Source organism: Coregonus lavaretus, assembly GCF_964263955.1.
Source record: "Coregonus lavaretus genome assembly, chromosome: 14".
NCBI lineage: Eukaryota > Metazoa > Chordata > Actinopteri > Salmoniformes > Salmonidae > Coregonus > Coregonus lavaretus.
The window spans coordinates 6,477,619-6,504,947 of NC_140001.1; the positions used below are offsets into that span (position 1 = coordinate 6,477,619).

General features: G+C 47.5%; 1 protein-coding gene across 2 annotated transcripts in view; it reads left to right on the forward strand.

Moving 5' to 3' along the window:
- Positions 1-26,287, forward strand: part of pdlim5a (PDZ and LIM domain 5a) — a 121,274-nt gene extending 94,987 nt beyond the window's left edge. For both annotated transcript variants that reach the window (XM_084176645.1, XM_084176646.1), the window contains 6 exons: positions 10,683-10,795; positions 20,922-21,141; positions 23,422-23,602; positions 24,609-24,729; positions 25,065-25,180; positions 25,555-26,287. In XM_084176645.1, the coding sequence (XP_084032771.1) occupies positions 10,683-10,795; positions 20,922-21,141; positions 23,422-23,602; positions 24,609-24,729; positions 25,065-25,180; positions 25,555-25,647 (844 nt within the window). In that variant the 3' untranslated portion in view covers positions 25,648-26,287. The remainder of the gene's footprint in view (positions 1-10,682; positions 10,796-20,921; positions 21,142-23,421; positions 23,603-24,608; positions 24,730-25,064; positions 25,181-25,554) is intronic.
- The last annotated feature ends 1,042 nt before the right edge of the window (positions 26,288-27,329 follow it).

Consider the following 27,329-nt stretch of genomic DNA (forward strand, 5'->3'; position numbering starts at 1 on the left):
CCATTGGATTGGGGATGGAATCCGGAAGTCAGACTGACTGTGGCTCCCAGCAGGTGACAGAACTCCTTCCAAAAAGCGGAGGAGAATTGTGGACCACGGTCAGAAACTACATCCTTTGGCAGTCCGTGGATCCGGAAGACGTGTTCCAGGACCACCTGGGCGGTCTCCTTGGCGGTTGGGAGCTTGGGGAGGGGAATGAAGTGTGCCATCTTGCTGAAACGGTCAACGATGGTGAGAATGACGGTCATGCCACTTGAAGGGGGCAGCCCCGTGACAAAGTCAAGGGCGATGTGAGACCAGGGACGTCTGGGCACAGGCAGGGGCTGCAGCAATCCGGCTGGGGGCTGGCAGGACGACTTGTGTTGGTTGCAGATGGGGCAGGCTTGGACGAATTCCCGTACATCCTTCCTCAGAGAGGGCCACCAGAACCTCTGGGCGAGCAGGTTGTAAGTGCGGGTGGAGCCAGGGTGACAAGCTAGGCGGGAGTCATGTCCCCACTGAACGACCTGGGACCTCAGGTCTTCGGGGACAAAAAGGCGGTCAGCTGGGCAAGTGCTGGGACCTGGCTGGTTACGGAGAGCCTCCAGCACCTGTTCCTCAACAGCCCAGGTCAGAGCTGCAACGATGCAGGGACTTGGCAGAATCGACACAGGGTCCTTGGAGGGGGTGTCATCCTTCTGGAATTGACGGGAGAGGGCGTCTGGCTTGGTGTTGCGTGATCCAGGCCGGTATGACAGAGTGAAATTAAACCTGGTGAAGAACAGGGCCCAGCGGGACTGCCTGGAGTTCAACCGTTTGGCCGTGCGGATGTACTCCAAGTTCTTATGATCGGTCCAAACGAGAAATGGAATGGTGGACCCCTCCAGCCAGTGACGCCACTCCTCCAAGGCAAGCTTCACAGCCAGCAGCTCACGGTTCCCTATGTCGTAATTGCACTCAGAGGGGGACAACCGACGTGAGAAAAAGGCACAGGGATGGAGCTTCCTATCCTCCGCAGCCCACTGAGAAATCACAGCACCAACTCCCACATCCGAGGCGTCCACCTCCACAATGAATTGCCGGTCCACATCAGGCATCTGGAGGATGGGAGCGGAGGTGAACCTCACCTTGAGGGTACTGAAGGCTTTGTCGGCTGCTGGGGTCCAGGTGAAGGGTTGCTTGGTGCTGGTTAGAGCAGTGAGAGGGGCAGCAACGGTACTGTAGTTCCGGATAAACTTCCTATAGAAGTTAGCAAACCCCAGAAACTGTTGCAGCTTCTTTCTGTTCTCCGGAACAGGCCATGAAGTGACTGCTGATACTTTGGCAGGATCCATTTGGATACTTCCCTCTGCCACTATGTACCCCAGGAAGGCCACTGTCTTGACGTGAAACTCACATTTCTCTGCCTTGGCGTAGAGGGAATTCTCCAGAAGACGATGAAGGACTTGCTGGACATGGCGGGTGTGTTCAGACAGGTTTCTGGAGTAGATTAAGATGTCATCCAGGTAAACGAAGACAAACTTGTTTAACATGTCCCGCAGTACATCATTCACTAGAGCCTGGAACACAGCAGGAGCATTGGTGAGGCCAAAAGGCATAACCAGATACTCGTAGTGGCCTGTTGGTGTATTGAATGCGGTTTTCCATTCATCTCCCTCCCGGATCCGCACTAGGTGGTAAGCGTTTCTGAGATCCAACTTGGTAAAAACAGTGGCTCCCTGGAGCAACTCAAAAGCAGAGGTGAGCAGAGGCAGAGGGTAACGGTTTTTCACTGTGATGTCGTTGAGTCCCCTGTAGTCGATGCAGGGGCGAAGAGATCCGTCCTTCTTCCCCACAAAGAAGAAGCCAGCACCAGCAGGAGATGAAGATGAACGGATTAATCCTGCGGACAGAGAGCCATTGATGTAGTCCTCCATGGACTTTCTTTCAGGAGCAGACAACGAATAAAGACGACCCTTTGGAGGAGCTGTTCCAGGGAGGAGGTCGATGGCACAGTCGTACGGTCGGTGAGGGGGCAGAGATGTGGCTCTTGCTTTGTTAAACACCTCTCTGAGACCATGGTAGCATTCTGGGACATTGGAGAGGTCAGGAGCGGAGTTAGTAGGTACTGGCCGAGGGGGTAGTGCGGCAGCAAGCAGGCAGGTTCGGTGGCAGTCCTCTCCCCACTCCCTGATCACCCCGGTCACCCAGTCGAGCTGAGGGTTGTGCCGGCGGAGCCATGGGTAACCCAGGATGAGGGGTTGGCCTGGAGAGGGGAGCAGGTGAAACTGGATAGTTTCTTGATGGTTTCCGGACAGACCCATCGAGACCGGGGCCGTGACATGAGTGACCGATCCGAGTAAGTGTCCGTCCAGTGCCCGGGCAGGAATAGGAGGTGTCAAACGGAGGTTCTCCAGTCCCAGTTGGCGTGCCAGCTTGATGTCCATTATGTTGGCTTCGGCGCCAGAATCCACCAGAGCAGCCAGGGTGTGAGTTGAGTCAGAGAGGCGGAGGTGAACTTGCAGCAGGGGTTTGCGGTCGGAGGACTGGATGGTCATTGAACTCAACCGGACTCCCCCTATGCCCGGTGAGCTTCGGCCCTTTAAAGGGCAGGTTACCACACGATGTCCCTCACCTCCACAATAGAGGCAGAGGTTTGAGGTGAAGCGGCGCTGGCGCTCTGCAGGAGTGAGGGAGGCTCGCCCAATCTCCATAGGCTCAGACTGATCAAGCTGACCTGGGTGAGTGGCAGTAGATGACAGGAGCCCAGTCGGATCTCTCCGAATGCCGGTAGTAGGTGGACCTTGGCGCCCCCTCTCACGACGACGGGTCTGTATCCTTCTGTCGATCCTGACAGTCAGTGCGATGGCTTCATCAAGAGTGGAAGGCAGTTCATGGGAGACCAACTCGTCCTTGATATAGTCAGCCAAACTATGGAAGAACGCGTCCACCAACGATGGTGTGTTCCAAGAACTTCGTCTAGCCAGGGTTCGGAAGTCGATGGAATGGTCTGCGACTGTACGTCTGCCTTGTCGAATACTGAACAGTTCACGAGACGCCTCTGCGGTGGGTGAATCCAGGTCAAACACCTTCAGCATCTCCTCAGCAAACAGGTCGAAGGTTGCACATGCGGGGGTTTGACGTTCGAACTCTGCTGTTCCCCAGAGTCGAGCTCGGCCCGTCAGGTGAGTGATGGCATACCCAACTTTAGCCCCCTCCGTGGCGAAGGTCCTTGGCTGCAAGGAGAACTGAAGTCGGCAGCTAGTCAGGAATGGCCGGACCTGGGTTGAATCGCCGTTGAACCGCTCGGGGTTTCCAATCTTGGGTTCCGGAGCAGCGGCTGCAATGACCGGGGCAGGTAACTCGGGGGCTGGGCTGGTGGGCAGACTGGCTGGGGTAAGGTTGGTGAGGAGTTGAATGATCATGGCGAGTTGTTGTTGCTGCTGCTGGAACTGCTGCTCATGCTCATCGGTTTCCATGTCGGGGAAAGTGTGCGCTGAGTCCATAATGGTCAGATCGTACTGTCACGGTTCAGACAGACGACCAGAGGACCACAATTGCGTCACACCAGAAAGTTTATTAAACTTAAGGGAAAAGGGAAGTAGGGAGTGAATGAAGGCTCCAGGGGTAACAGGGATCCCGTCCAATGCGCTGGGTCTGTGCCCCCCCCAGTGGCAGCGATGCGTCCTATGAAGCCGGTGGTGGGTGGTCCAGAAGTCCTGGGGGGGGGAGACACAGACACAACAGGGCGGAATGAAACCAGGCAGCAGTACAGTTCAAGGGAAATCCAAAATACGTAGTAGCAAGGCAGAAGGCTGGTCAGAGTTACCGGGATTGAAGAGTAGTCAGGAGTCGTAATGGCAGAAGCAGGTCTGGATCTCCTGAGGCAGAAGAGTATCCAAAAAACAGGCAGGTCCGGGGTCACAAAACCAGGGTGAGCCAGAAGCGCGAGCAAACAGGTTCCGGGTGTGAGCTTTGCAGACGATCTGACACCGGAGAGCTGAAAGACAGGGCCTTAAATACTGGGAGAGGTAGTGGGTAATGCAGCGCAGCTGGCAGAGTAATTAGAGCAGAGCAGAGCAGGGACAGGTGGAGCTAGTTAGGCTGAGTAGAGAGAGTGGTGAGCAGAGTGGAAGAAAATTAAGGTGGTAACCCGGTGGAGTGAGAGGCCCATGACACTCAAATATATTTGTTTAACACTTTTTTGGTTACTACATGATTCCATATGTGTTATTTCATAGTTTTGATGTCTTCACTATTATTCTACAATGTAGAAAACAGTAAAAATAAAGAAAAACCCTGGAATGAGTAGGTGTGTCCAAACTTTTGACTGGTACTGTATATATTTTAATCTTTATTTTAAACTCTGCATTGTTGGAAAAGGACCCGTAAGTAAGCATTTCACTGTTAGTCTACACCTGTTGTTTACTAAACATGTGACAAATACAATTTGATTTGATTATTATATATGCAACGGTGAAGCACATGCTAATGTTATAATCAAGGTATGTGGCTCTGTCATGTTCCACAACTTTTTCATTGCTCTAGCAGTTTCCATATGACACCACTAGAGGGTAAGATTCAACCCATTGAGTCGGATTGGGAAGCTAGTGATGTCTCCATCACTATGACTACTCCTCTGCTATAGACCAAACACATACGGCTCCTCTCTCACCAATGCACAGGTACAACAAAGCAAAACAAATTATTATGAAATTGATCATAAAAAGCCCTCAGTCATCTATCACCATTCAGTCCTCTCCTTCCATTGGAAGGTTGACCAGGTGAGGTCAGAACAGCAGAGACCTGGGATTGGTTTAGCCTTGGTCCAGGGCTTTAGTGTACATAGAGTCATTGAACACTGGCCACTTTAATAATGTTTACATGCTGGTTTTTAAAATCATATGTACTGTATTCTAGTCATGGCTCATCCTATATAACTACTGCTGTACACACCTTTTCTATTCATATACTGTCCATACTGTCTAGACACACCATTATATATATACACTGAGTGTACAAAACATTAGGAACACCTTCCTAATATTGAGCTGCACCCCCTTTTGCCCTCAGAACAGCCTCAATTAATCGGGGCATGGACTCTACAAGGTGTCGAAAGCGTTCCACAGGGATGCTGGCCCATGTTGACTCCAATGCTTCCCACAGTTGTGTCAAGTTGTCTGGATGTCGTGAAAAACCCAGCAGCGTTGCAGGTCTTGACACTCAACCGGTGCGCCTGGCACCTACTACCATACCCCATTCAAAGGCACTTAAATATTTTGTCTTCAAATGAAATCAAATTTCTATTGGTCGCAAACACATATTTAGCAGATGTTATTGCAAAGTTGATTAGGAGCCAGGAACAGGGTGTCCATGTCTATCAGCGGCATCTTGTCAATCACCCACAGAATGGCACTAAATCCATCTCTCAATTGTCTCAAGGCTTAACAATCCTTCTTTAACCCGTCTCTTCCCCTCCATCAACACTGATTGAAGTGGATTTAACAAGTGACATCAATGAGGGATCATAGCTTTCACCTGGATGCACCTGGTCGGTCTATGTCATGGAAAGAGCAGGTATTCTTAATGTTTTCTACACTCAGTGTATCTGTGTTTGTACTCCGGACTCTGACATTGCTCATTCTGATATTCTTCAGTGTGTATTGTTGTGTATCGCTAGGTATTATTACTGTACTGTTGGAGCTAGGAACATAAGCATTTCACTGCACCTGCGATAACATCTGCAAACCTGTGTATCCGACCAATAAACTTTGATTTGATTTGAATAAGATTGGATGGACAGGGGAGACCTGATCCTAGGTCAGCACTCCTACTCTGAGACTCTTGATACATACAGCAATGGCCTTTCCTGTGATATGAGCACACACACACACACCAGTGAGTCTTCTCATTATGTGTATACAGTACAATGCACCTGTTTCTCTGTACTAGTGGCTCTACAGGGAAAGAAAGATGAAACCCTTCATTGACAGGATGCTCATCCATCCACCCTCTTATCTCTCTGTCCCTCCCAGCTGCTCTCCAGTGCAGCCACTCACACATCTTTCTCCTGTGTCTGCAGTACAGCCACTGCTCTACCCAAAGCCAGTGAGGTACGGGCGTCACACCAATCTGCTCTATCCCAGTGTCCTTATCAGTGTAAAATCTGCTGCACCCTTTCCTCTGTTCTATGGGTGCAGGAGAGGGCTCCTGTTGAACCCACTGGAGTTCCTCCCTCCGGGAGGCCCCTGCCCTCAGGCCCTCACCCATAGTGCACCGACCCTGGCTATACAGTCCCATTCTACTGATATTGGTTTACAGGCCAGGTAAAGCTCAGTGCTGAGTGTGTGTGTGTGCGCACGTGTGTGTGTGTGTGTGTGTGTGTGTGTGTGTGTGTGTGTGTGTGTGTGTATGCGCGCGCGCGTGTGTGTGTGCATGCGAACAAGCGTGCAAAGGTTGCTAAACTGAGGTCTAGTGATCATAGTAGATGCATTCTATTTAGGATGTATTCTTGATTGATTTCAGTCATTGTAAATGTGGATCTGCATTCATCACTGAAGTTATCATTCCTGTTCCCTTCACCCTGTCTGTCCTACCTTCTTCTGCCCTCCTCCTGTCCTGTCCTGTCCTCTCCTCTCCTCTCCTCTCCTGTCCTGTCCTGTCCTGTCCTGTCCTGTCCTCTCCTGTCCTGTCCTGTCCTCTCCTGTCCTCTCCTCTCCTCTCCTCTCCTCTCCTCTCCTCTCCTCTCCTCTCCTCTCCTCTCCTCTCCTCTCCTCTCCTCTCCTCTCCTCTCCTCTCCTCTCCTCTCCTCTCCTCTCCTCTCCTCTCCTCTCTTCTCCTCTCCTCTCCTCTCCTGTCCTCTCCTCTCCTCTCCTGTCCTGTCAACCCCTTGTGTTTCCATGACTACCTCGTTAAAAGAACCCCGCACAGGTCACCTGAGGGGACGGTCTCTCAGTCCCTATTGGATGCCTTGCTCATTACGCCTATCACCACCCTCCCGCCCCTCCGCCTGAGGAAGAAGAAGCGTCGGAGTGTTAGTGCCATACACCTGCCCAACAACAAGAGGTAGAGGGTGACGTCATCACGTAATGTAATGTATGGTGGTCAGTCACCGAGTGATCACTCCCTCTACCCTGTAGGCTGAAGACCTATTGACATGAACCATTAATGATGACTGATTACTCACAATTTCCCCATGACGGCATGTTATAGCGTGGGTCATTAACTGACAACCTTATCTAACAAAATAAACAAATATCATGAATTCCAGCTAGAGAGAACACTGTTCTTTCTCTCGATTCCACATCGACCCTGTACATCATAAGATAATGGATAGATATTAGCAATATGGTGGAAATTCCATCCAGCCTTTCAGAAGAGGTAAAGTGAAGGTGAAGCAAGCACCATATTACACCTTTCCAATCCCTTCAGACCTACAGGAGCGCCTAGAGATGAGGGGCTAAGGGTTCATTTGGAATTGAGAGTCTTAGGCTATTCCCAAATTGCACCCTATTCCCTGCATAGTGCACTACTTTTGACCAGAGCCCTATGGGCCCGGCCAAAAATAGTGCACTAAATATTGAATTGGGGTGCATGCTTAGTGTCAACAAAGAGCGTTGAACTTTAAAGCCACTGCCTCTGACATGTAACAGCCGAGTTCCCTCAGCACGCTGCCAATGGCAACAGCCGTGTTGTGTCTCCGAGAGGACCTTACGGACAAGCTATGATCCCGCCGAAACAATTTGCCATGAGACGCATTTTCGCTGAGTTTAAACGTGACAGTAGGCATATAGAAGTGTTTAGAACACGTGTGACGGTATGTGAGATCTGACATTTGTCCAGGGAATAGCCACGCTCATACATGTCCATGTGTGTGTGTGCATGTGTTTGTGGTTTGTGGGTTTATTTCCGTATACTGTATGTGTGCGTGTGTGTGCGGTGGGGGTGGGGGTGGGGGGGGGGGAGGAGGCAGTTGGACATCTGACAGCTTTGTTATTAGAATGACAGTCCTGTGAAGTTGGCATGTGTTTATGAGATACATTGGTCACCTCTTGTCGGGACTTGATAACTGCTTAGATATTTGAAAATGTGTTGCTCAGACAATATTTCTCGTAACGAACTTGGCACAAGCCGACTTGTCCAATTAAAAAGTGATTTATTGGCACACTGTAGTGCACACTGTCTCCAGAGCTGTGAACGATGTCACACCAAACTAAACAGCGGAAAGGCTATAGCTTCGTAACCTCACTCCCCAGCTTAAACAGGGGAAAGGGGACAGCTTCGTAACCTCACTCCCCAGCTTAAACAGGGGAAAGGGGACAGCTTCGTAACCTCACTCCCCAGCTTAAACAGGGGAAAGGGGACAGCTTCGTAACCTCACTCACAGCTTGAAATGTGTCCACTGGTGCTATCGAATTGGTCGTTTTCTATGCCGTTACTGGCTGAGACGTTGTCCAGCGGGCGGTCACGTTTGGGTGCGAGGATCTGCGATTGAGTAATGATTTGTGAGGAAAGAAGCTATACTGTTAAGCAAGCACAGTGACACACATTTGTTGGACTGGTGAATAACCATTACCTAACCCACTGCAGGTAACCATGGTTAATAACCATAACCTAACCCACTGTAGGTAACCATGGTGAATAACCATAACCTATCCCACTGCAGGTAACCATGGTTAATAACCATAACCTAACCCACTGTAGGTAACCATGGTGAATAACCATAACCTATCCCACTGCAGGTAACCATGGTTAATAACCATAATTTAACCCACTGTGGTGTGCATTATACTCTGTCATCACCGTTTCACCCCTCACCTTCCTTTTAATTCCTCTGTCTCTCTCTTTCATACCTCATACCCCCCCCCCTTCTCTGCTCTGTCCAAGAGTCTCCTGGCACCAGTCAGTCACTGATCTGGGTGACCCCAACCTCTCCTCTCCTGTCAATGCTGTCTATATCTTTAGGTAAACATGGAATTGAATTGTGTATGAATATAACACAGTTATTGTGTGTGTGTGTGTGTATACACACTAGTTTGCGTGTGTTACGGTATTTTCTCTGCGCATCCTCTCAAATCAAGTCAAATCATATTGGTCACATACACATATTTACATTTTAGTCAATTAGCAGACGCTTTTATCCAGAGCGACTTACAGTTAGTGAGTGCATAAATTTTTTCGTACTGACCCCCCCTCCCCATGAGAATCGAACCCACAACCCTGGCATTGCAAGCGCCATGCTCTACCAACTGAGCTACACAGGACCATTTAGCAGATGTTATGTAGCGAAATGCTTGAAAAACATAAACACATTCCATGACTTTATGAACCCTGTCACGGAGCAAATTAGGGTTAAGTGCCTTGCTCAAGGGCACAGACAGATTTTTCACTTTCAGGTATTCGAACCAGTAACCTTTCAGTTACTGCAACACTCTAACCACTAGGCTACCTACCACCCTCTCCTGAAGTGCACATCAGACATCATTTGAACAATGAAGGGGAAGTTGTATGGTTCAGGCCGAGGATGCAAAAAGGTCCAAGTACTACGTCCGTGGTGAAGTTTTTCCCTAGGTACAGATCTAGGATCAGCTTCCCCTCCCCCCAATCCTAACCTTAACCATTAGTGGGGGAAATGCTAAACTGACCCCAGATCAGTGTCTAGGGGCAACTTCACCCTACACTGTGCATTACAGTTCAGCTGTGCAGGGATCATTCCATGGTGGAGCTGGCTTCAGTGTTTCAATGAAGTGTGTCAGCCCAGAGCCAGGGCAGCTGGTGCAATAGCAGCTCCTTTGGTGTGGCGCCAGCCTCATACACAAGTGCTGAGTCGTCGTGGACAACCGACCTCTTCATCTCCGTAACCAAGGCGGCCGCTGTTGCCATAACACTCAGCTCCTCGGGGAACCATAAGCAGACATGGGGGAGACAGACTGGAGATCCAGCTTCAGCAACTTCAGCAGTTGGCATGGCACTACTGTAGATCATGGCTGTAGCATTCAATGGGCCTTTTTTTTGGCCCACCCAAGTATCTGAGTTCCTCAAAAACAGCGGCCCTTCATAGAGGACTCATTCATTCTGTTCTCTCTCTCTCTCATTGGATTCAATGGGAGTCATCAGGCAGAGTAGAGGCCTGTGCAAGACATTAGGAGGTGAGAGATGTGTCTCCTCTCAGCACTCTGGTGTTCTTGGATGTGTCTTGACGTGAAGTGGGAACCTCGTCTACTTCTGAGTGAATGAACTGTAGTTTACTACAGTCATGGGCACAAAAAAAGTAAGTGTTTTTGATGACCAATTATCGCTAAAAGACGCTAGATACTGTAGAAGTGTGATGTTATAATGGTGCTACTAGTAGGGTGAAGTTACCCCTAGACACTGATCTTGGGTCAGTTTAACATTTCCCCCACTAATGCTTAATGTTAGGATTGGGGGAGGAGGAAACTGATCCTAGAGGGTTTGAGACCTTTCGTTGTTTGGATTTGAAAATCCAACAGTTGTATTGGAAGGGGGGCGGAACTCGGGGGCTGTGTGTGGTTGTCCATGTTGGTGTTTGAGTGAGAAAGACACAGGGGGAGAACCAACCAGTAAAAAGCACAGCCCCCCTTCATTGTTGACGCATCTTGCCTACAACATCATGGAGCCTTTCCAGACTCTGAAGTCAGGAAGACTTGGAGTTTGGTGTCAGACAGACTGGAATGACTAAACCTCTCTTCCATGTTTCCCTGCAGTGAGGAGGTGGAGGAGCCAGAGACCAGTTCTCACGTGTCGTCTGCAGTCAAGACCATGACCAAAGGACCTGCTGGAAGCCCCAAAAACTCCATCACCTTTACCACCACTCAGGGTAAGCTGTGTGAGTGGGTGTGTGCGTGTGTGCTTGCATGCGTGTGTCTGTGCGTGTAGGTGCGTGTGTGTGCGTGTGTGTGTGTGTGTGTGTGTGTGTGTGTGCGTGTGTGTGTGTGTACTACATTTTAGTATGTCTCCCTAACAGTGCTCATGCTGTCCCAATGGCACAGCAGAGATACACTATATATACAAAAGGTATGTGGACCCCCCTTCAAATGAATGGATTTGGCTATTTCAGCCACACCTGTTGCTGACAGGTGTATAAAATCGAGCACACAGCCATGCAATCTCCATAGACAAATATTGGCAGTAGAATGGCCTTAACTGTAGAGCTCAGTGTCTTTCAACGTGGCACCGTCATAGGATGTTTTGAAAAGTTTGTTGTTTTGAAAGTGTATTGGGAAGTTCTTAGGAGCTAGCTACATTTTTCGTTTGGATCCCGCGACACAGTTGGCATCAGTTGCTGGGATTGCTAATCTCTGTCCAGTGATCCTGCCGACCAAGGACGGGTCTGAGGAGCTATTTGGCGTTGCAGCTAGCCTAGCTGCTAGCTAGTAGCATATCAAGCTAGTGGGGTTTTCTTGAGGGCTTGAAGCCCGTGGTTAGCCATTGTGGCTGGGACCACGGATTGTCCCGGGTTTGTGGTTTTCTAGATTCCTGCTGTTTGTTGTTTTCAATCTTCCCTGTGACCTCCCTGTCTGGAACTGCGAGGAGTAACAGCGTAACCTACGTTGCTAGCTACCATGACAAAGACCAAAGCCGGCGGGAGTACCGTTGTCGAGGACAGTGGTGTCTCTCTATCACATGTGAAGGATATTTTAAGCAAACAAAAATTGTTCTACAAGCAGTTGTTACAACAACAAGAAAATAGCTTAAAGTGCTTTGTCCAAATACTGGTGGATTCGACTAATAAAAGAATGGACGACCTGACCAGAGAGGTCCAGGACCTAAAGAACAGTTTGCAGTTCTCCCAGGGTCAACTCGATGAGTTGAAACAGGGGAACGTCAACATTACAGCAATCTGTAAGTCATTAAGATAGGACATCAGTTCTGTGTGTGAATCCATGATAACAATGACGGGCAATCAAGGCGTAACAACATGGTTGTGGACGGAATTGCAGAATCTCTACATGAGACCTGGACGGAATCTGAGGACAAAGTGAGGGAAAATAAATTGAAGATGGACCACAGCAAGATTGAGGTGGAGCGCGCCCACAGGACTGGAAAACCCACCACCGGCTCAGGTGACAGGCCCAGGCCGAATAGTGGTCAAGTTCCTGAGGTTCAAGGACAAGGTAGCTGTTCTGGAAAGAGCCAAGAACTTGAGAGGAACATATATCTTTCTCAACGAGGACTATCCTGAAGCTTTGCGCCAGAAGAGGAAAGAACTTATCCCAGCCATGAAAGCTGCGTGGGGACATTGTGCGTGGGGACATTGCTTACATCCGCTATGACAGGCTCATTGTCCACCCTCCCTCCCAGAAGCCTGGAAGGGATGAGAGGACAAGCCTATGGGTTCGTAGCTTCAACTCCGCAGCACACACACACACACACACACACACACACACACACACACACACACACACACACACACACACACACACCAATTGATTAATGGACTGCTGAATGTATATTTTTTTCTCTTGCTTTGTTTGTTCTTTTCAGTATTATGTCTATCTCTGATAAGCTACCCAGGAAAAGGCTGAAAATAGCCCATATTAATATATGTAGCCTTAGAAATAAGGTTCATGAAATCAATAACTTGCTAACATCAGATAACATTCATATATTTGCAATTTCTGAGACTCACTTAGATAATTCATTTGATGATACACCAGTAGCAATACAGGGATATAACATCTACAGAAGAGACAGAAATGCTTATGGGGGAGGTGTTGCTGTATATATTCAGAGCCATATCCCTGTAATGCTTAGAGAAGATCTTATGTCAAGTGTTATTGAAGTGTTGTGGTTGCAGGTTCACTTGCCACATCTAAAGCCTTTTCTTTTGGGTTGTTGCTATAGGCCACCAAGTGCGAACAGTCAGTATCTAAATAATATGTGTGAAATGCTTGATAGTGTATGTGATGTAAACAGAGAGGTTTACTTTCTTGGGGACCTGAATATTGACTGATTTTCATCAAGCTGTCCGCTCAAGAGGAAGCTTCTTACTGTAACCAGTGCCTGTAATCTGGTTCAGGTTATTAATCAACCTACCAGGGTGTTTACAAACACTACAGGAACAACATCATCCACATGTATCAATCACATTTTTACTAATACTGTAGAACTTTGTTCTAAAGCTGTATCCGTACCCATTGGATGCAGTGATCACAATATAGTGGCTATATCCAGGAAAGCCAAAGTTCCAAAAGCTGGGCTTAAATAGTGTATAAGAGATCATACAAAAGATTTTGCTGTGACTCATATGTGGATGATGTAAAACAAATATTTGTTGGTCTGATGTGATTAATAAGGAGCATCCAGACGCTGCACATGATGAATTTATGAAATTGCTTCCAATTATTGATAAACATGCACCTGTTAGGAAACTGACTGTTAGAACTGTTAAGGCTCCATGGATTGATGAGACATTGAAAAACTGTATGGTTGAAAGAGATGGGGCAAAAGGAGTGGCTAATATCTGACTGGTTGACTTACTGAAAATTGAGAAATGATGTGACTAAACTCAACAAAAAGAAGAAGAAACTGTATTATGAAGCCAAGATCAATGATATAAAGAATGATGGAAAAAAAACTTTGGAGTACTTTAAATGAAATTATGGGCAGAAAGACAAATTCAACTCAATCTTTCATCGAATCAGATGGCTTATTCATCAATAAAACCATTTGATGTTGCCAATTATTTTAATGATTACTTCATTGGCAAAGTGGGCAAACTTAGGAAGGAAATGCCAACAATGAACAGTGAGCCATCATATTCATGCATAAAAAAACAAATAATGAAAGAAAAGCATTGCAAGTTTCAATTTTGTAAAGTTAGTGTAGGAGAGGTGGAGAAATTATTGTTATCGATCAATAATGACAAACCTCCTGGCATTGACAACTTAGATGGAAAGCTACTGAGGATGGTAGCTGACTCTATAGCCACTCCTATCTGTCATATCTTTAATCTGAGCCTAGAGGAAAGTCTTTGTCCTCTGGCCTGGAGGGAAGCCAAAGTTATTCCGCTACCCAAGAATAGTAAAGCGGCCTTTACTCGTTCTAACAGCAGACCTATAAGCTTGCTGCCAGCTCTTAGCAAACTGTTGGAAAAAATGGTGTTTGATCAAATACAATGCTATTTCTCTGTAAACAAATTAACAACAGACTTTCAGCATGCTTATAGGGAAGTGCACTCAACATGTACTGCACTGACACAAATGACTGATGATTGGTTGAAAGAAATGGATAATAATAAGATTGTGGGAGCTGTACTGTTAGATTTCAGTGCAGCCTTTGATATTATTGACCATAACCTGTTACCATATCGTGGATTCAGAGCTATCTATCTAATAGAACTCAAAGGGTTTTCTTTAATGGAAGCTTCTCTAATGTCAAACATGTAAAGTGTGGTGTACCATAGGGCAGCTCTCTAGGTCCTCTACTCTTTTCTATTTTTACCAATGACCTGCCACTGGCATTAAACAGAGCATTGTATTTGGTACAAATCGTTCCCTAAGTTCTAGACCTCAGCTGAATCTGGTAATGAATGGTGTGGCTGTTGAACAAGTTGAGGAGACTAAATGACTTGGCGTTACCTTAGATTGTAAACTGTCATGGTCAAAACGTATAGATTCAATGGTTGTAAAGATGGGGAGAGGTCTGTCCATAAAAAAGAGATGCTCTGTTTTTTTGACACCACACTCCAAAAGCAAGTTCTGCAGGCTCTAGTTTAGTCTAATCTTGATTATTGTCCAGTCGTGTGGTCCAGTGCTGCAAGGAAAGACCTAGTTAAGCTGCAGCTGGCCCAAAACAGAGTGTCACGTCTTGCTCTTCATTGTAATCAGAGGGCTGATATAAATACTATTCATGCCAGTCTCTCTTGGCTAAGAGTTGAGGAGAGACTGACTGCATCACTTCTTATTTTTATAAGAAACATTAATGTGTTGAAAATCTCAAATTGTTTGCATAGTCAACTTACACACAGCTCTGACACACACACTTACCCCACCAGACATGCCACCAGGGGTCTTTTCACAGTCCCCAAATCCAGAACAAATTCAAGAAAGTGTACAGTATTAGATAGAGCCATTATTGCATGGAACTCCGTTCCATCTCATATTGTTCAAATAAACAGCAAACCTGATTTCAAAAAACAAATAAAGCAACACCTCATGGCACAACGCCTCGCCCCTATTTGACCTAGATAGTTTATGTGTATGTATTGATATGTAGGCTACGTGTGCCTTTTAAAACATGTATGTAGTTCTGTATGTAGTTCTGTCCTTGAGCTGTTCTTGTCTATTAATGTTCTATATTATGTCATGTTTCATGTTTTATCTGGACCCCAGGAAGAGTAGCTGCTGCTTTTGCAACAGCTAATGGGGATTCTAATAAAATACCAAAATACCAAAATACCTTTCCAACAAGTCAGTTCATCCCATTTCTGCCCTGCTAGAGCTTCCCCGGTCAACTGTAAGTGTTGTTATTGTGAAGTGGAAACGTCTAGGAGCAACAACTGCTCAGCCACGAAGTGGTAGGCCACACAAGCTCACAGAATGGGACCGCCGAGTGCTGAAACACGTAGCGCGTAAAAATCGTCTGTCCTCGGTTGCAACACTCACTACCGAGTTCCAAACTGCCTCTGGAAGGAACGTCAGCTCAATAACTGTTCGTCGGGAGCTTCATGAAAAGGGTTTCCTTGGCCGAGCAGCTGCACAAAAGCCTAAGATCACCATGCGCAATGCCAAGCGTCGGCTGGAGGGGTGTAAAGCTCACCACCATTGGACTCTGGAGCAGTGGAAATGCGCTCTCTGGAGTGATGAATCACGCTTCACCATTTGGCAATCCAACGGACGAATCTGGGTTTTTGCGAATGCCAGGAGAATGCTACCTGCCCCAATGCATAGTGCCAACTGTAAAGTTTGGTGGAGGATAAATAATGCTACATCATACAATGACATTCTAGACGATTCTGTGCTTCCAACTTTGTGGCAACAGTTTGGGGAAGGCCCTTTCCTGTTTCAGCATGACATTGCCCCGTGCACAAAGTGAGGTCCATACATAAATGGTTTGTCGAGATCGATGTGGCAGAACTTGACTGGCCTGCACAGAGCCCTGACTTCAACCTCATCGAACACCTTTGGGATGAATTGGAATGCCGACTACGAGCCAGGCCTAAACGCCCAACATCAGTGCCCGACCTCACTAATGCTCTTGTGGCTGAATGGAAGCAAGTCCCCACAGCAATTTTAGTGGAAAGCCTTCCCAGAATAGTGGAGGCTGTTATAGCAGCAAAAGGGGGGACCAACTCCATATTAATGCCCATGATTTTCGAATGAGATGTTCGACGAGCAGGTGTGCACATACTTTTGGTCATGTAGTGTAAGTTACTATGGAGAGTACACCGTTTAGAGTAATTCCTCACATGCCCACCTGATAGCAGCACCTCTGTACCTACAGTACTCCATTTCACCTCAAAAATACATGGTATAATTCTGCTGTACCTATAGATGTGGTGAAGAGGTTCATGGAATGCAGACCATGTGGGACAGAAGAAAGACGCCGGATTGGCTCACATTCAACATGTCTGATCTAACACATTGGATATTAGTCAAATCCGTCATGATTGATGTATTGTAACAGACCCACAATGTGGTTACTAAAGTCAGATTTTGATATATTTGCAGTTTTTTGCTGCGTAACATTTAGAAGTTTTCCCTTTTTCAGGTTTAGAAGAAGTGAATGCTAACTCCCGTTAGTATAAGCTGATAGCATAGCTAGCATACAGAAATCGGTGTTGGTAGTCAAAGTCGTTTTAAACTACAATGCAGTTAATTGGTGACGATGACATGAACATGTATTGGGGTTGACATCCATACAAGCCTTATACTCAGATATTTACCTCAACATAAGTGTGAAATACGCATACATTGAGTGTACAAAACGTTAAGAACACCTGCTCTTTCCATGACATAGACTGACCAGGTGAATCCAGAGGAAAGCTATGATCCCTTATTTATGTCACTTGTTAAATCTGCTTTAATCAGTGTAGATGAAGGGGAGGAGACAGGTTAAAGATGGATTTTTAAGCCTTGAGGCAATTGAGACATGGATTGTGTATGTGTGCCATTCAGAGGGTGAACGGGAAAGACAAAATATTTAAGTGCCTTTGAACGGGGTATGGTAGTAGGTGCCAGGTGCACCGGTTTGAGTGTGTCAAGAACTGCAACACTGCTGGGTTTTTCACACTCAACAGTTTCCCATGTGTATCAAGAATGGTCCACCACCCAAAGGACATCCAGCCAATATGACACAACTGTGGGAAGCATTGGAGTCAACATGGGCCAGCATCCCTGTGGAACGCTTTCAACACCTTATAGAGTCCATGCCCCGACGAATTGAGGCTGTTCTGAAGGCATAAGGGGGTACAAATCAATAAAAGAGAAGGTGTTCCTAATGTTTGTTATACTCAGTGTATATGTTATGGTAAATGTGTAAGACCTGTGGCTCACAGGAGGTTGGTGGCACCTCAATTGGGAAGGATGGGCACGTGGTAACGGAAAGGTATTAACAACATCAAACACGTAGTTTCCATGGTTTCAATGTGTTTGATTCCATTCGCTCTATTCCAGCCATTATTATGAGCCGTCCTCCCCTCAGCAGCCCCCACTGCTGTGGATCTATAGATTATTATTGATTTTTTCTTGAGAAATTTATAGTTTTACCGCAACATATGTATGTAATATATAGAGTAAAGCAGCCTCTTCCAACAGTGGTATGCCTGTATGTACGAATGTATATATTTGTTTTCATTGAATGAAGAAGCTAATAAGAGCAAGGTGCATGAAGCTCTTTTCATAGTGGAAGCAATGGCATGCACATTAAACCGAAAATAGAGTTTAAAAATAAACTCATGATTAGGACATAAATTGAATTAAATCTAGTGTGTTAGATATTTTGATTGACTCATATAGTTTTCCGTTGTTAAAGGGATTTGTCCTTTTACAGAAATGTTTGGTTTAAAATCTTAGAGTAGTATAAAATGGTGATTTACTGGGGCTGAAGTGAATGCTGTTGCGGTCTGTTAGTGAGGAAAGAGGGTTATTTTCCACGGGCTAAGCGTGACATATGTTTCCACGAATCCCATTAAAGTCAGGCTTGCAGGCCTGCTTTGCCTTTCCTCCTCCGTTGCAGATGTATACCCTCCGCTCCATAAGATAAAGTCATAGTTACTGAGGGAGCTGTGAATAAAGGTTCAGAGCCCAAGCCCCAGACCCAACTCTAGCCCCAGCCTCAATTCTAGCCCCAGGACAACTCTAGCCCCAGGACAACTCTAGCCCCATCCCCAACTCTAGCCCCATCCCCAACTCTAGCCCCAGCCCAACTCTAGCCCCAGCCCAACTCTAGCCCCAGCCCCAACTCTAGCCCCAGGACAACTCTAGCCCCAGACCCAACTCTAGCCCCAGCCTCAACTCTAGCCCCAGGACAACTCTAGCCCCAGGACAACTCTAGCCCCAGACCCAACTCTAGCCCCAGCCCCAACTCTAGCCCCAGACCCAACTCTAGCCCCAGCCCCAACTTTAGCCCCAGGACAACTCTAGCCCCAGGACAACTCTAGCCCCAGGACAACTCTAGCCCCAGGACAACTCTAGCCCCAGACCCAACTCTAGCCCCAGACCCAACTCTAGCCCCAGCCCCAACTCTAGCCCCAGACCCAACTCTAGCCCCAGCCCCAACTTTAGCCCCAGGACAACTCTAGCCCCAGGACAACTCTAGCCCCAGGACAACTCTAGCCCCAGGACAACTCTAGCCCCAGACCCAACTCTAGCCCCAGGACAACTCTAGCCCCAGCCCCAACTCTAGCCCCAGGACAACTCTAGCCCCAGGACAACTCTAGCCCCAGCCCCAACTCTAGCCCCAGGACAACTCTAGCCCCATCCCCAACTCTAGCCCCAGTCCCAACTCTAGCCCCATGACAACTCTAGCCCCAGGACAACTCTAGCCCCAGGACAACTCTAGCCCCAGACCCAACTCTAGCCCCAGACCCAACTCTAGCCCCAGGACAACTCTAGCCCCATCCAAAACTCTAGCCCCAGGACAACTCTAGCCCCATCCAAAACTCTAGCCCCAGACCCAACTCTAGCCCCAGGACAACTCTAGCCCCATCCAAAACTCTAGCTCCAGGACAACTCTAGCCCCATCCCCAACTCTAGCCCCAGACCCAACTCTAGCCCCATCCCCAACTCTAGCCCCAGACCCAACTCTAGCCCCATCCCCAACTCTAGCCCCAGGACAACTCTAGCCCCAGACCCAACTCTACATCTACATGTACATTTTAGTCATTTAGCAGACGCTCTTATCCAGAGCGACTTACAATTAGTGAATACATATATATTTTTTTTCATACTGGCCCCCCGTGGGAATCGAACCCACAACCCTGCCGTTGCAAACGCCATGCTCTATCAACTGAGCTACATCCCTGCCGGCCATTCCCTCCCCTACCCTGGACGACGCTGGGCCAATTGTGCGCCGCCCATGAGTCTCCCGGTCGCGGCCGGCTGCGACAGAGCCTGGATACGAACCAGAATCTCTAGTGGCACAGATAGCACTGCGATGCAGTGCCTTAGACCACTGCGCCACTTAGACCACAACTCTAGCCCCATCCCCAACTCTAGCCCCATCCCCAACTCTAGCCCCAGGACAACTCTAGCCCCAGACCCAACTCTAGCCCCAGACCCAACTCTAGCCCCAGGACAACTCTAGCCCCAGACCCAACTCTAGCCCCAGACCCAACTCTAGCCCCAGGACAACTCTAGCCCCAGCCCAAATCTAGCCCCAGGACAACTCTAGCACCAGGACAACTCTAGCCCCAGCCCAAATCTAGCCCCAGGACAACTCTAGCACCAGCACCAACTCTTGCCCCAGACCCAAATCTAGCCTCAACTCTAGCCTCAGCCTCCTAGCCCAAGCCTCAGCCTCAGCCCCAGTCTCAGCCCCAGCATCAACCCCAGCCTCAGCCCCAGTCTCAGCCCCAGCATCAACCCCAGCCTCAGCCCCAGCCCTAGCCTCAACCCCAGACTCAGCCCCAGCCTCAGCCTCAACCTCATTCCCACCAGGTTTTACATGGACACTATGCTGCTTCGGACCTGTGCCAACAAAGGCCTAGTTCACACAGTGATCCAGCATGCACTGTGCACTAGAGTTGTCTAGTCCTGAATGTCTACTGACCTACAGTCGCTCTCTTTCACTAATATGTTTTGACATGACAAAGAAGGTCACTGTTGTCCGAATTGTACGCATGGCCTATGACTTTGATCGATTGCTGCTGTGGCGTTTATTTCAATACCCCTGATGAGTCTGCCTGTTGCGATGTCTGCAAGGTCTGACTTTACTCTGAGAAATGTAACCACTTTCGATCGACCTCCAATCCCAGCTGCATTTGCAACACTGTTTCTTTTCTGGAGCCTCAAAGTGGGATCAAAGGGGAGCTTGTTTAGCCAGGTGTTCCAGCGAGCTGTTGGAATGTCTTGCTGCTTGAAATAATTGATTCTGTGTTTTGCTCACTGGTGCTGTTGGTTGATCTCCTGGATCCGGCCAGCTGCCTAGACCAGGTCTCTTGGTCACAGAGGTCAACTCAGAGAATAACACAAAACAAAAAGACACCTGGAACACAAAGACCTAGAATTGCACAAGCATGCAGTGCAGGGATGCATGCGCGTTCACAAACTCATCCACACACAAACACACACACACACACACACACACACACACTCACACGCACTTAAACATACACACACACACACACACACACACTTCCTCCCCCAAGTCCCCCAACATGTTTATGTTCATGATTCATCATTCAACATGTCTGAACTCTGTCTGAGCTGTGTCTGAACTCTGTGTAGTTTGTGTTGAAATGAATGAGTGTGTGAACTTACCACCCGCTTGTCATCCTGTAGGTTCAGGTTTCCCTAAACCTGGCCTTCAGACATGTTTCATCACCCCGTCTTTTGGAATGAGAGGGAACGTCACCACCAGTGTTCTCCCTAAGGGCCCTGCCCCAGAGAGGCCGGCCCCCCAGCCCCATCCCAAAGACGAGGATACTCTGGTGCAGATGGCCGAACACATCCCGGCAGGGACACGCACGCCCATGTGTGGCCACTGCAACATGGACATCAGGTGAGAGAGAGAGAAGAGAGAGAGAGAGAGAGAGAGAGAGAGAGAGAGAGAGAGAGAGAGAGAGAGAGAGAGAGAGAGAGAGAGAGAGAGAGAGAGAGAGAGAGAGAGAGAGAGAGAGAGAGAGAGAGAGAAGAGAGAGAGAGAGAGAAAATAGAGAGAGAGAAAATAGAGAGAGAGAGAGAGAGAGAGAGAGAGAGAGAGAGAGAGAGAGAGAGAGAGAGAGAGAGAGAGAGAGAGAGAAAAGAGAGAGAGAGAGAGAGAGAGAGAGAGAGAGAGAGAGAGAGAGAGAAAAGAGAGAGAGAGATAGAGAGAGAGAGAGAGAGAGAGTTAGAGTTGGGCAATATGGACAAAAGTCTGTATCACAATTGACCAGTTACTTATTTATACTAATCTTAAAACGACTACTACTTGTTTGAATGTTGTAGCTATCAGTTGGACGGACCATTAGCAATAGCCCATATTAGCAGACATCTTTCATTTCGAACATAACATTCATCTAGTAAAGGCTAATTATCATTATTATTGATATCATTAGAATGCCCTCGATATATTATCGGTTCGGTCGGTATTGATAATATTTTGTTTTATCCAAGCTCTAGCGTGTTTGTATGGGACCATACAGAACAGTACAGAGTTGGACCCTGAGGGAAATGTCTTTTACATTTTACATTTTAGTCATTTAGCAGACGCTCTTATCCAGAGCGATTTACAGTTAGTGAGTGCATACATTTTCATACTGGCCCCCGGTGGGAAACGAACCCACAACCCTGGCATTGCAAGCGCCATGCTCTACAGCCATTTCAATAGAATTACAAAATTCAACAAAACATAATATAATCACATATCATTCCAAAATATGAATGAAAATGGTGCACAGCACACACCTTATTGGCAAAAGTGAAAGGGAAAGTGTTGTCCAAGCCTTTTCAATCAGCGGTGAGGAGGCTGGATGGGATGTGACACAGTCCATGATTAAGATAAGGCATATGGGCTGGCGCTCCCTTCCTACCCCCACCCCCACCCCCTATCTCTCTCCCCTCTCTCTCTCCCCCCCTATCTCTCTCCCCCTCTCTCTCCCTCTCTCTCTCTCCCTCTCTCTCTCTCTCTCTCTCTCCCTCTCTTCCTCTCTCTCTCCCTCTCTTCCTCTCTCTCTCTCTCTCTCTCTCTCTCGCTCCTCGCTCTCTCTCTCCTCACTCTCGCTCTCGCTCTCTCTCTCCTCGCTCTCTCTCTCTCCTCGCTCTCTCTCTCTCCCTCTCTCGCTCTCTCTCTCTCTCTCTCTCTCGCTCCTCGCTCTCTCTCTCCTCGCTCTCTCTCTCTCGCTCTCTCTCCTCGCTCTCTCTCTCTCTCTCTCGCTCTCTCTCTCTCTCTCTCTCTCTCTCGCTCTCTCTCTCCTCGCTCTCTCGCTCCTCGCTCTCTCTCTCTCCTTGCTCTCTCTCTCGTTCCGCGCGCTCTCTCTCTCTCCCCTCCCTCTCTATCTCTCCCTCCCTCCGATGATGGTGTCTGGTTCATTCTTTAATTTGCCCAGAGTTAGGACTGTTGAATAGAACATGAGAGTCCGTGGTGGAGGAGGAGAACACACTGCTTGCGTCCCAAATGGCACCCTATTCCCTATGTCATGCACTACTTTCGACCATGACCCATAGGGAAAATCATAGAGCTTTGGTCAAAGTAGTGCACTACACAGGGAATAGAGTGCCATTGGGGATTCAGAGACTGGTTCTCTCCTCACCTTAATTACAGTTCATGGCTCTCAGCAGCCTGTTATTGGCCGGTAGCTAAGACTATCTCCTCTGGTGTTGGCTTACACTGAACCCCGGGGATAGGGTAGCAGATCCAGCTCCTGCCAAAGAGTGTCGGTGACGGCACAGTTTAGAATGACCATTGTGTGCATTAAATATCCCACTGTTGTTTTCCCCACTTAAGCTAATCATCCTATTTGCAGGCGTGATAGGCTTTGGTGACACTAGCTAAATGTACTGCTGTGAAAACAGTGATGGTTCTAGAAAAATTATGGTTAGGGTTCAACTGGGAGTATGGTAGAAAACGCTGCTTCAGATGCTAATAGGAAAGTTAGATTGTATTTAATTGAACTTATTTCATCTTAAAGGAACACTTCACTGGGAGAAATTTGCTTAGGACCTTTTCTTATATTTTTTACTCCAAAATGACGAAATTCACCGCTTTCACATATCTAGACACTGGTATGGTGCTGAATATAATGCATATGAGGTATAAAATCATGCTCCTTTAATCTGAATGAAAGCTGTTTTCTCCCTCCAGAGGCCCATTCCTGGTGGCCATGGGAAAGTCCTGGCATCCCGAGGAGTTTAACTGCGCCCACTGCCGGACATCCCTGGCAGACATTGGCTTCGTGGAGGAGCAGGGCTCCGTCTACTGTGAACACTGCTACGAGGACTTCTTTGCACCTACCTGTAGCCGCTGCCAGCTGAAGATCCTGGGGGTAAGTCCTGAGAGGGCATCCTACGAAGCGAGCTAGATCTACTCAGGGTTTTCTACCTCTAACCAGCTTCAGTTAGCTTCACAGTCTTTCCTGACCGCGTCACCTGACCAGGAAAAACTCTGGGTCTTTACCATGGGCTGTCAATCATTCTGTCACCCTGTGTTTGACTGGATGGAAACTCTGACGTGAAAAGGACAGAGCGGCTTTGAGGAAACATGGAGTGACAATTCACGACTAGGCCTCAGAGGCCTCATTTTTTCTCTCAACCCTTTATTCTTCAAACTTGTCCACCCTTTTATTTCTCACCCTTTCTAACTGGCTAACAATTTTCTCACTCCTTCGTTCTTAATCCCTCCTTCATTCCAGCATTAGTCTATCCCCCAATGACCTCCCCAGTTCTCACAGCTGAATGGTGGGAAATCAGTGTGTGTGTTAAGCTCTGTCATGCGCTCCGCAGAAGAAAGGGAGCTGGAGAAAAGCTCTACGATCAGATGTGTCACAATTAGCACCCGGCAGTCTGGCCATTAGCACCCGGCAGTCTGGCCATCAGCACCCGGCAGCCTGGCTATCAGCACCCGGCAGTCTGGCCATCAGCCCCCGGCAGCCTGGCCATCAGCACCCGGCATCTTGATAATTAGCACCCGGCATCATGACAATTAGCACCCGGCATCTTGACAATTAGCACCCGGCATCTTGACAATTAACCTCCCCGGCAGCCTTGCAATTAGCACCCGGTAGCCTGGCAATTAGCACCCGGTAGCCTGGCAATTAGCACCCGGCAGCCTGGCATTTAGCACCCGTCAGCCTGGCCTTCCTGTAGATCAGTAGAGGTGCTGGAGAGGGAGAGTTCAATCAGAGGGCAGGGTAGATGGTTGGATATTCACACACACACACACGTACACGGAAACACACACACACACACACGCTTGCAGCTTTGTCACCGATAAGGCTCTGTAATGATGAGCTTGACTTGCTGGACTAGTAATTGTCTGTGGTTTCCTTGCAGGAAGTGATCAACGCCCTGAAGCAGACCTGGCACATCCATTGTTTCCTGTGTGCATCGTGCCAGCAGCCTATTAGGAACAACACCTTTCACCTGGAGGATGGAGAGCCCTACTGTGAAAGAGGTGAACACACATAGGCTATGTCTCAATTATCTGTCCTTCCTCCCAAGGTGTGCACCTCCCTTCCCTGTCCAATTCCCTTCACTGATTTGAAAGGAAATTACTGGTAGAAAAAATATGCTGGACATTCCCACTAGCCCATGCCTCCACCAATTCAATGTTTGTAGATATTTGTGAAGTAGTGAACAAGTGTACACTTCAGGAGAAAGGAGACATTATTGGGATGCACCCAGGCTGACTGACTGCCTGTCTGTCAGAACTAGGGCCAGGCGTTTTCAGTTTTACAAGTAGTCTGAGTTCAGGAGTTTAAATCTTAACTCTTCTCTTTTCCCCTCCAGACTATTACTCCCTGTTTGGTACCGGTTGCCATGGTTGTGAGTTCCCCATAGAGGCAGGGGACAAGTTCTTGGAGGCTCTGGGATTCACCTGGCATGACACCTGTTTTGTGTGTGCGGTACGTTAGGCCTTGCATATATTTATTATATATATATTTATAAACTGGGTGGTTCGAGCCCTGAATGCTGATTGGCTGGCAGCCGTGGTATATCAGACTGTATGACAAAACATTTATTTTGACTGCTCTAATTACGTTGGTAACCAGTTTATAATAGCAATAATGCACCTTGGGGGGTTTGTGGTATATGGCCAATATACCATGGCTAAGGGCTGGGTCCAGGCACTCTGCGTCGTGTCATGCGTAAGAACAGCCCTTAGCAGTGGTATATTGGCTATATACCACACCCCCTCTGGCCTTATTGCTGAATTATACGCACATGTATCTGTATCTTTATCCTGTATCTTTATCCTGTATCTGTATATGTGTTCCAGGTCTGCTGCACCACTCTGGAGGGTCAAGCCTTCTTCTCCAAAATGGACAAGCCTCTGTGCAGGAAACATGCACATAGTGTGGTGAAAATCTGAACAAGGACAGGAGCAGATGGCTAGAGGAGAGCTGGAGGAGAGCTGGAGGAGAGCTGGAGGAGAGCTGGAGGAGAGCTGGAGGAGAGCTGGAGGAAGAGGGCTGGAGGAGAGCTGGAGGAGAGCTGGAGGAGAGCTGGAGGAGAGCTGGAGGAGAGCTGGAGGAAGAGGGCTGGGCTAGACGGAGAACTTATGTTATGACTGTTGAATGGTATTTGGAGTATCCCCAGAACTAAAGACCTCAGTCAGATAAAGTCCAGAAGATCAGAGAGATCTCCATGGGTGCATCCCAAATGGCACCCTATTGCCTGTATAGTGTACAACTGTTGCCCAGAGCCCTCTAAGCCTTGGTCAAAAGTAGTGCACTACATAGGGAATAGGGTGATGTTTTGGGACACATCCATGGAGATCCCTCTGATCTTTCTGGACTTTATCTGACTGAGGTCTTTAGATCTGGGGATGAAGTGTTGTTTTACTGGCTTTGTGTCAAGTATGATAGGCTATATGTAGTAATAATGATAATAATAATTTGTTGGGTTATATTCATATTGTCTATATATCTATCCATGTATACTCCTGCCTCTCGTAATAAGACTAGACTAAAACGAATACCTTTTGTTTTGTTTTGAATTGCCAAAATCAACGGAGAAGGGCTCCCTGTCAGCTTTGACTCAATGTGTATCTTTTACATGTACATCTCAAAGCATACAGAGTATTGAAAAGCGGTAGAGAGGATACCGTTACAATTAACCATGCTGCATTCAACTGTTAGAATTGGTCCCAGTTGAAAAATAAATAAATGAAATTTTTCCTCCCCAAAAAAAACATCTGCCCTGAGACGTGGTGGTTCGACTGTTTGTCATCATTTCTACCAACGTACTGTGATAGAGTCTGCATTGACCTTATTGTCATTACCGTTTCCAAAAGCCACGTTGTTGTTGGCTACCCATCATACTGTATATGAAAGGGTTTGAAAAATAATGTTTGTAAAGAAATATATTTTTTCGAGGAGGCTGTTTCTAGCCTGAGTGACAGTCTGTTTGTGCTGTCATGCCAACTCCTTGTCACTCATTGTCATGTCATGTTTGGCTTGACAATATCATCGGCAAGAGCATAAACCGGGCTAGCTGTGTCGTTGCCCTGGGAACATGCCTACACTGTGAGGATGAGCGAAGACCGAAGAGTGAGGGGAGAAGTTTAGACATTTTTCTTCGTCTGTTTTTCCCTGAAGTCTCTTGAAGTCTCTTGCAGTTGAGGCTGTTGAGGGGAGGACGGCTCGTTAATAATGGCTGGAATGGAGCGAATGGAATGGTGTCAACCACATCGAAACCCCGTGTTTGATGTATTTGATACCATTCCACTGATTCCGCTACAGCCATTACCACGAGCCCGTCCTCCCCAATTAAGGTGCCACCAACCTCCTGTGGTCTCTTGGTATTAATCTTGATGTAAACTTCACTATCCCTCCATCTCAACAGAATGAATGATTGAATCTTGTTGTTGTTGTTGACATGGACGAACGGTACAGAGGACAAAGAGTAAACCAAGTTACATGGATAATACGTCTGAGATCTTTTCAGTGGTGATTTTAAAAAATCACGTATATTTAGCTCTTGATTTTAAAATGTGATGTGTTATTTATCTTCTATTTTACAGTTTGTTATTGTTAAAATGTTAGTCCAAAA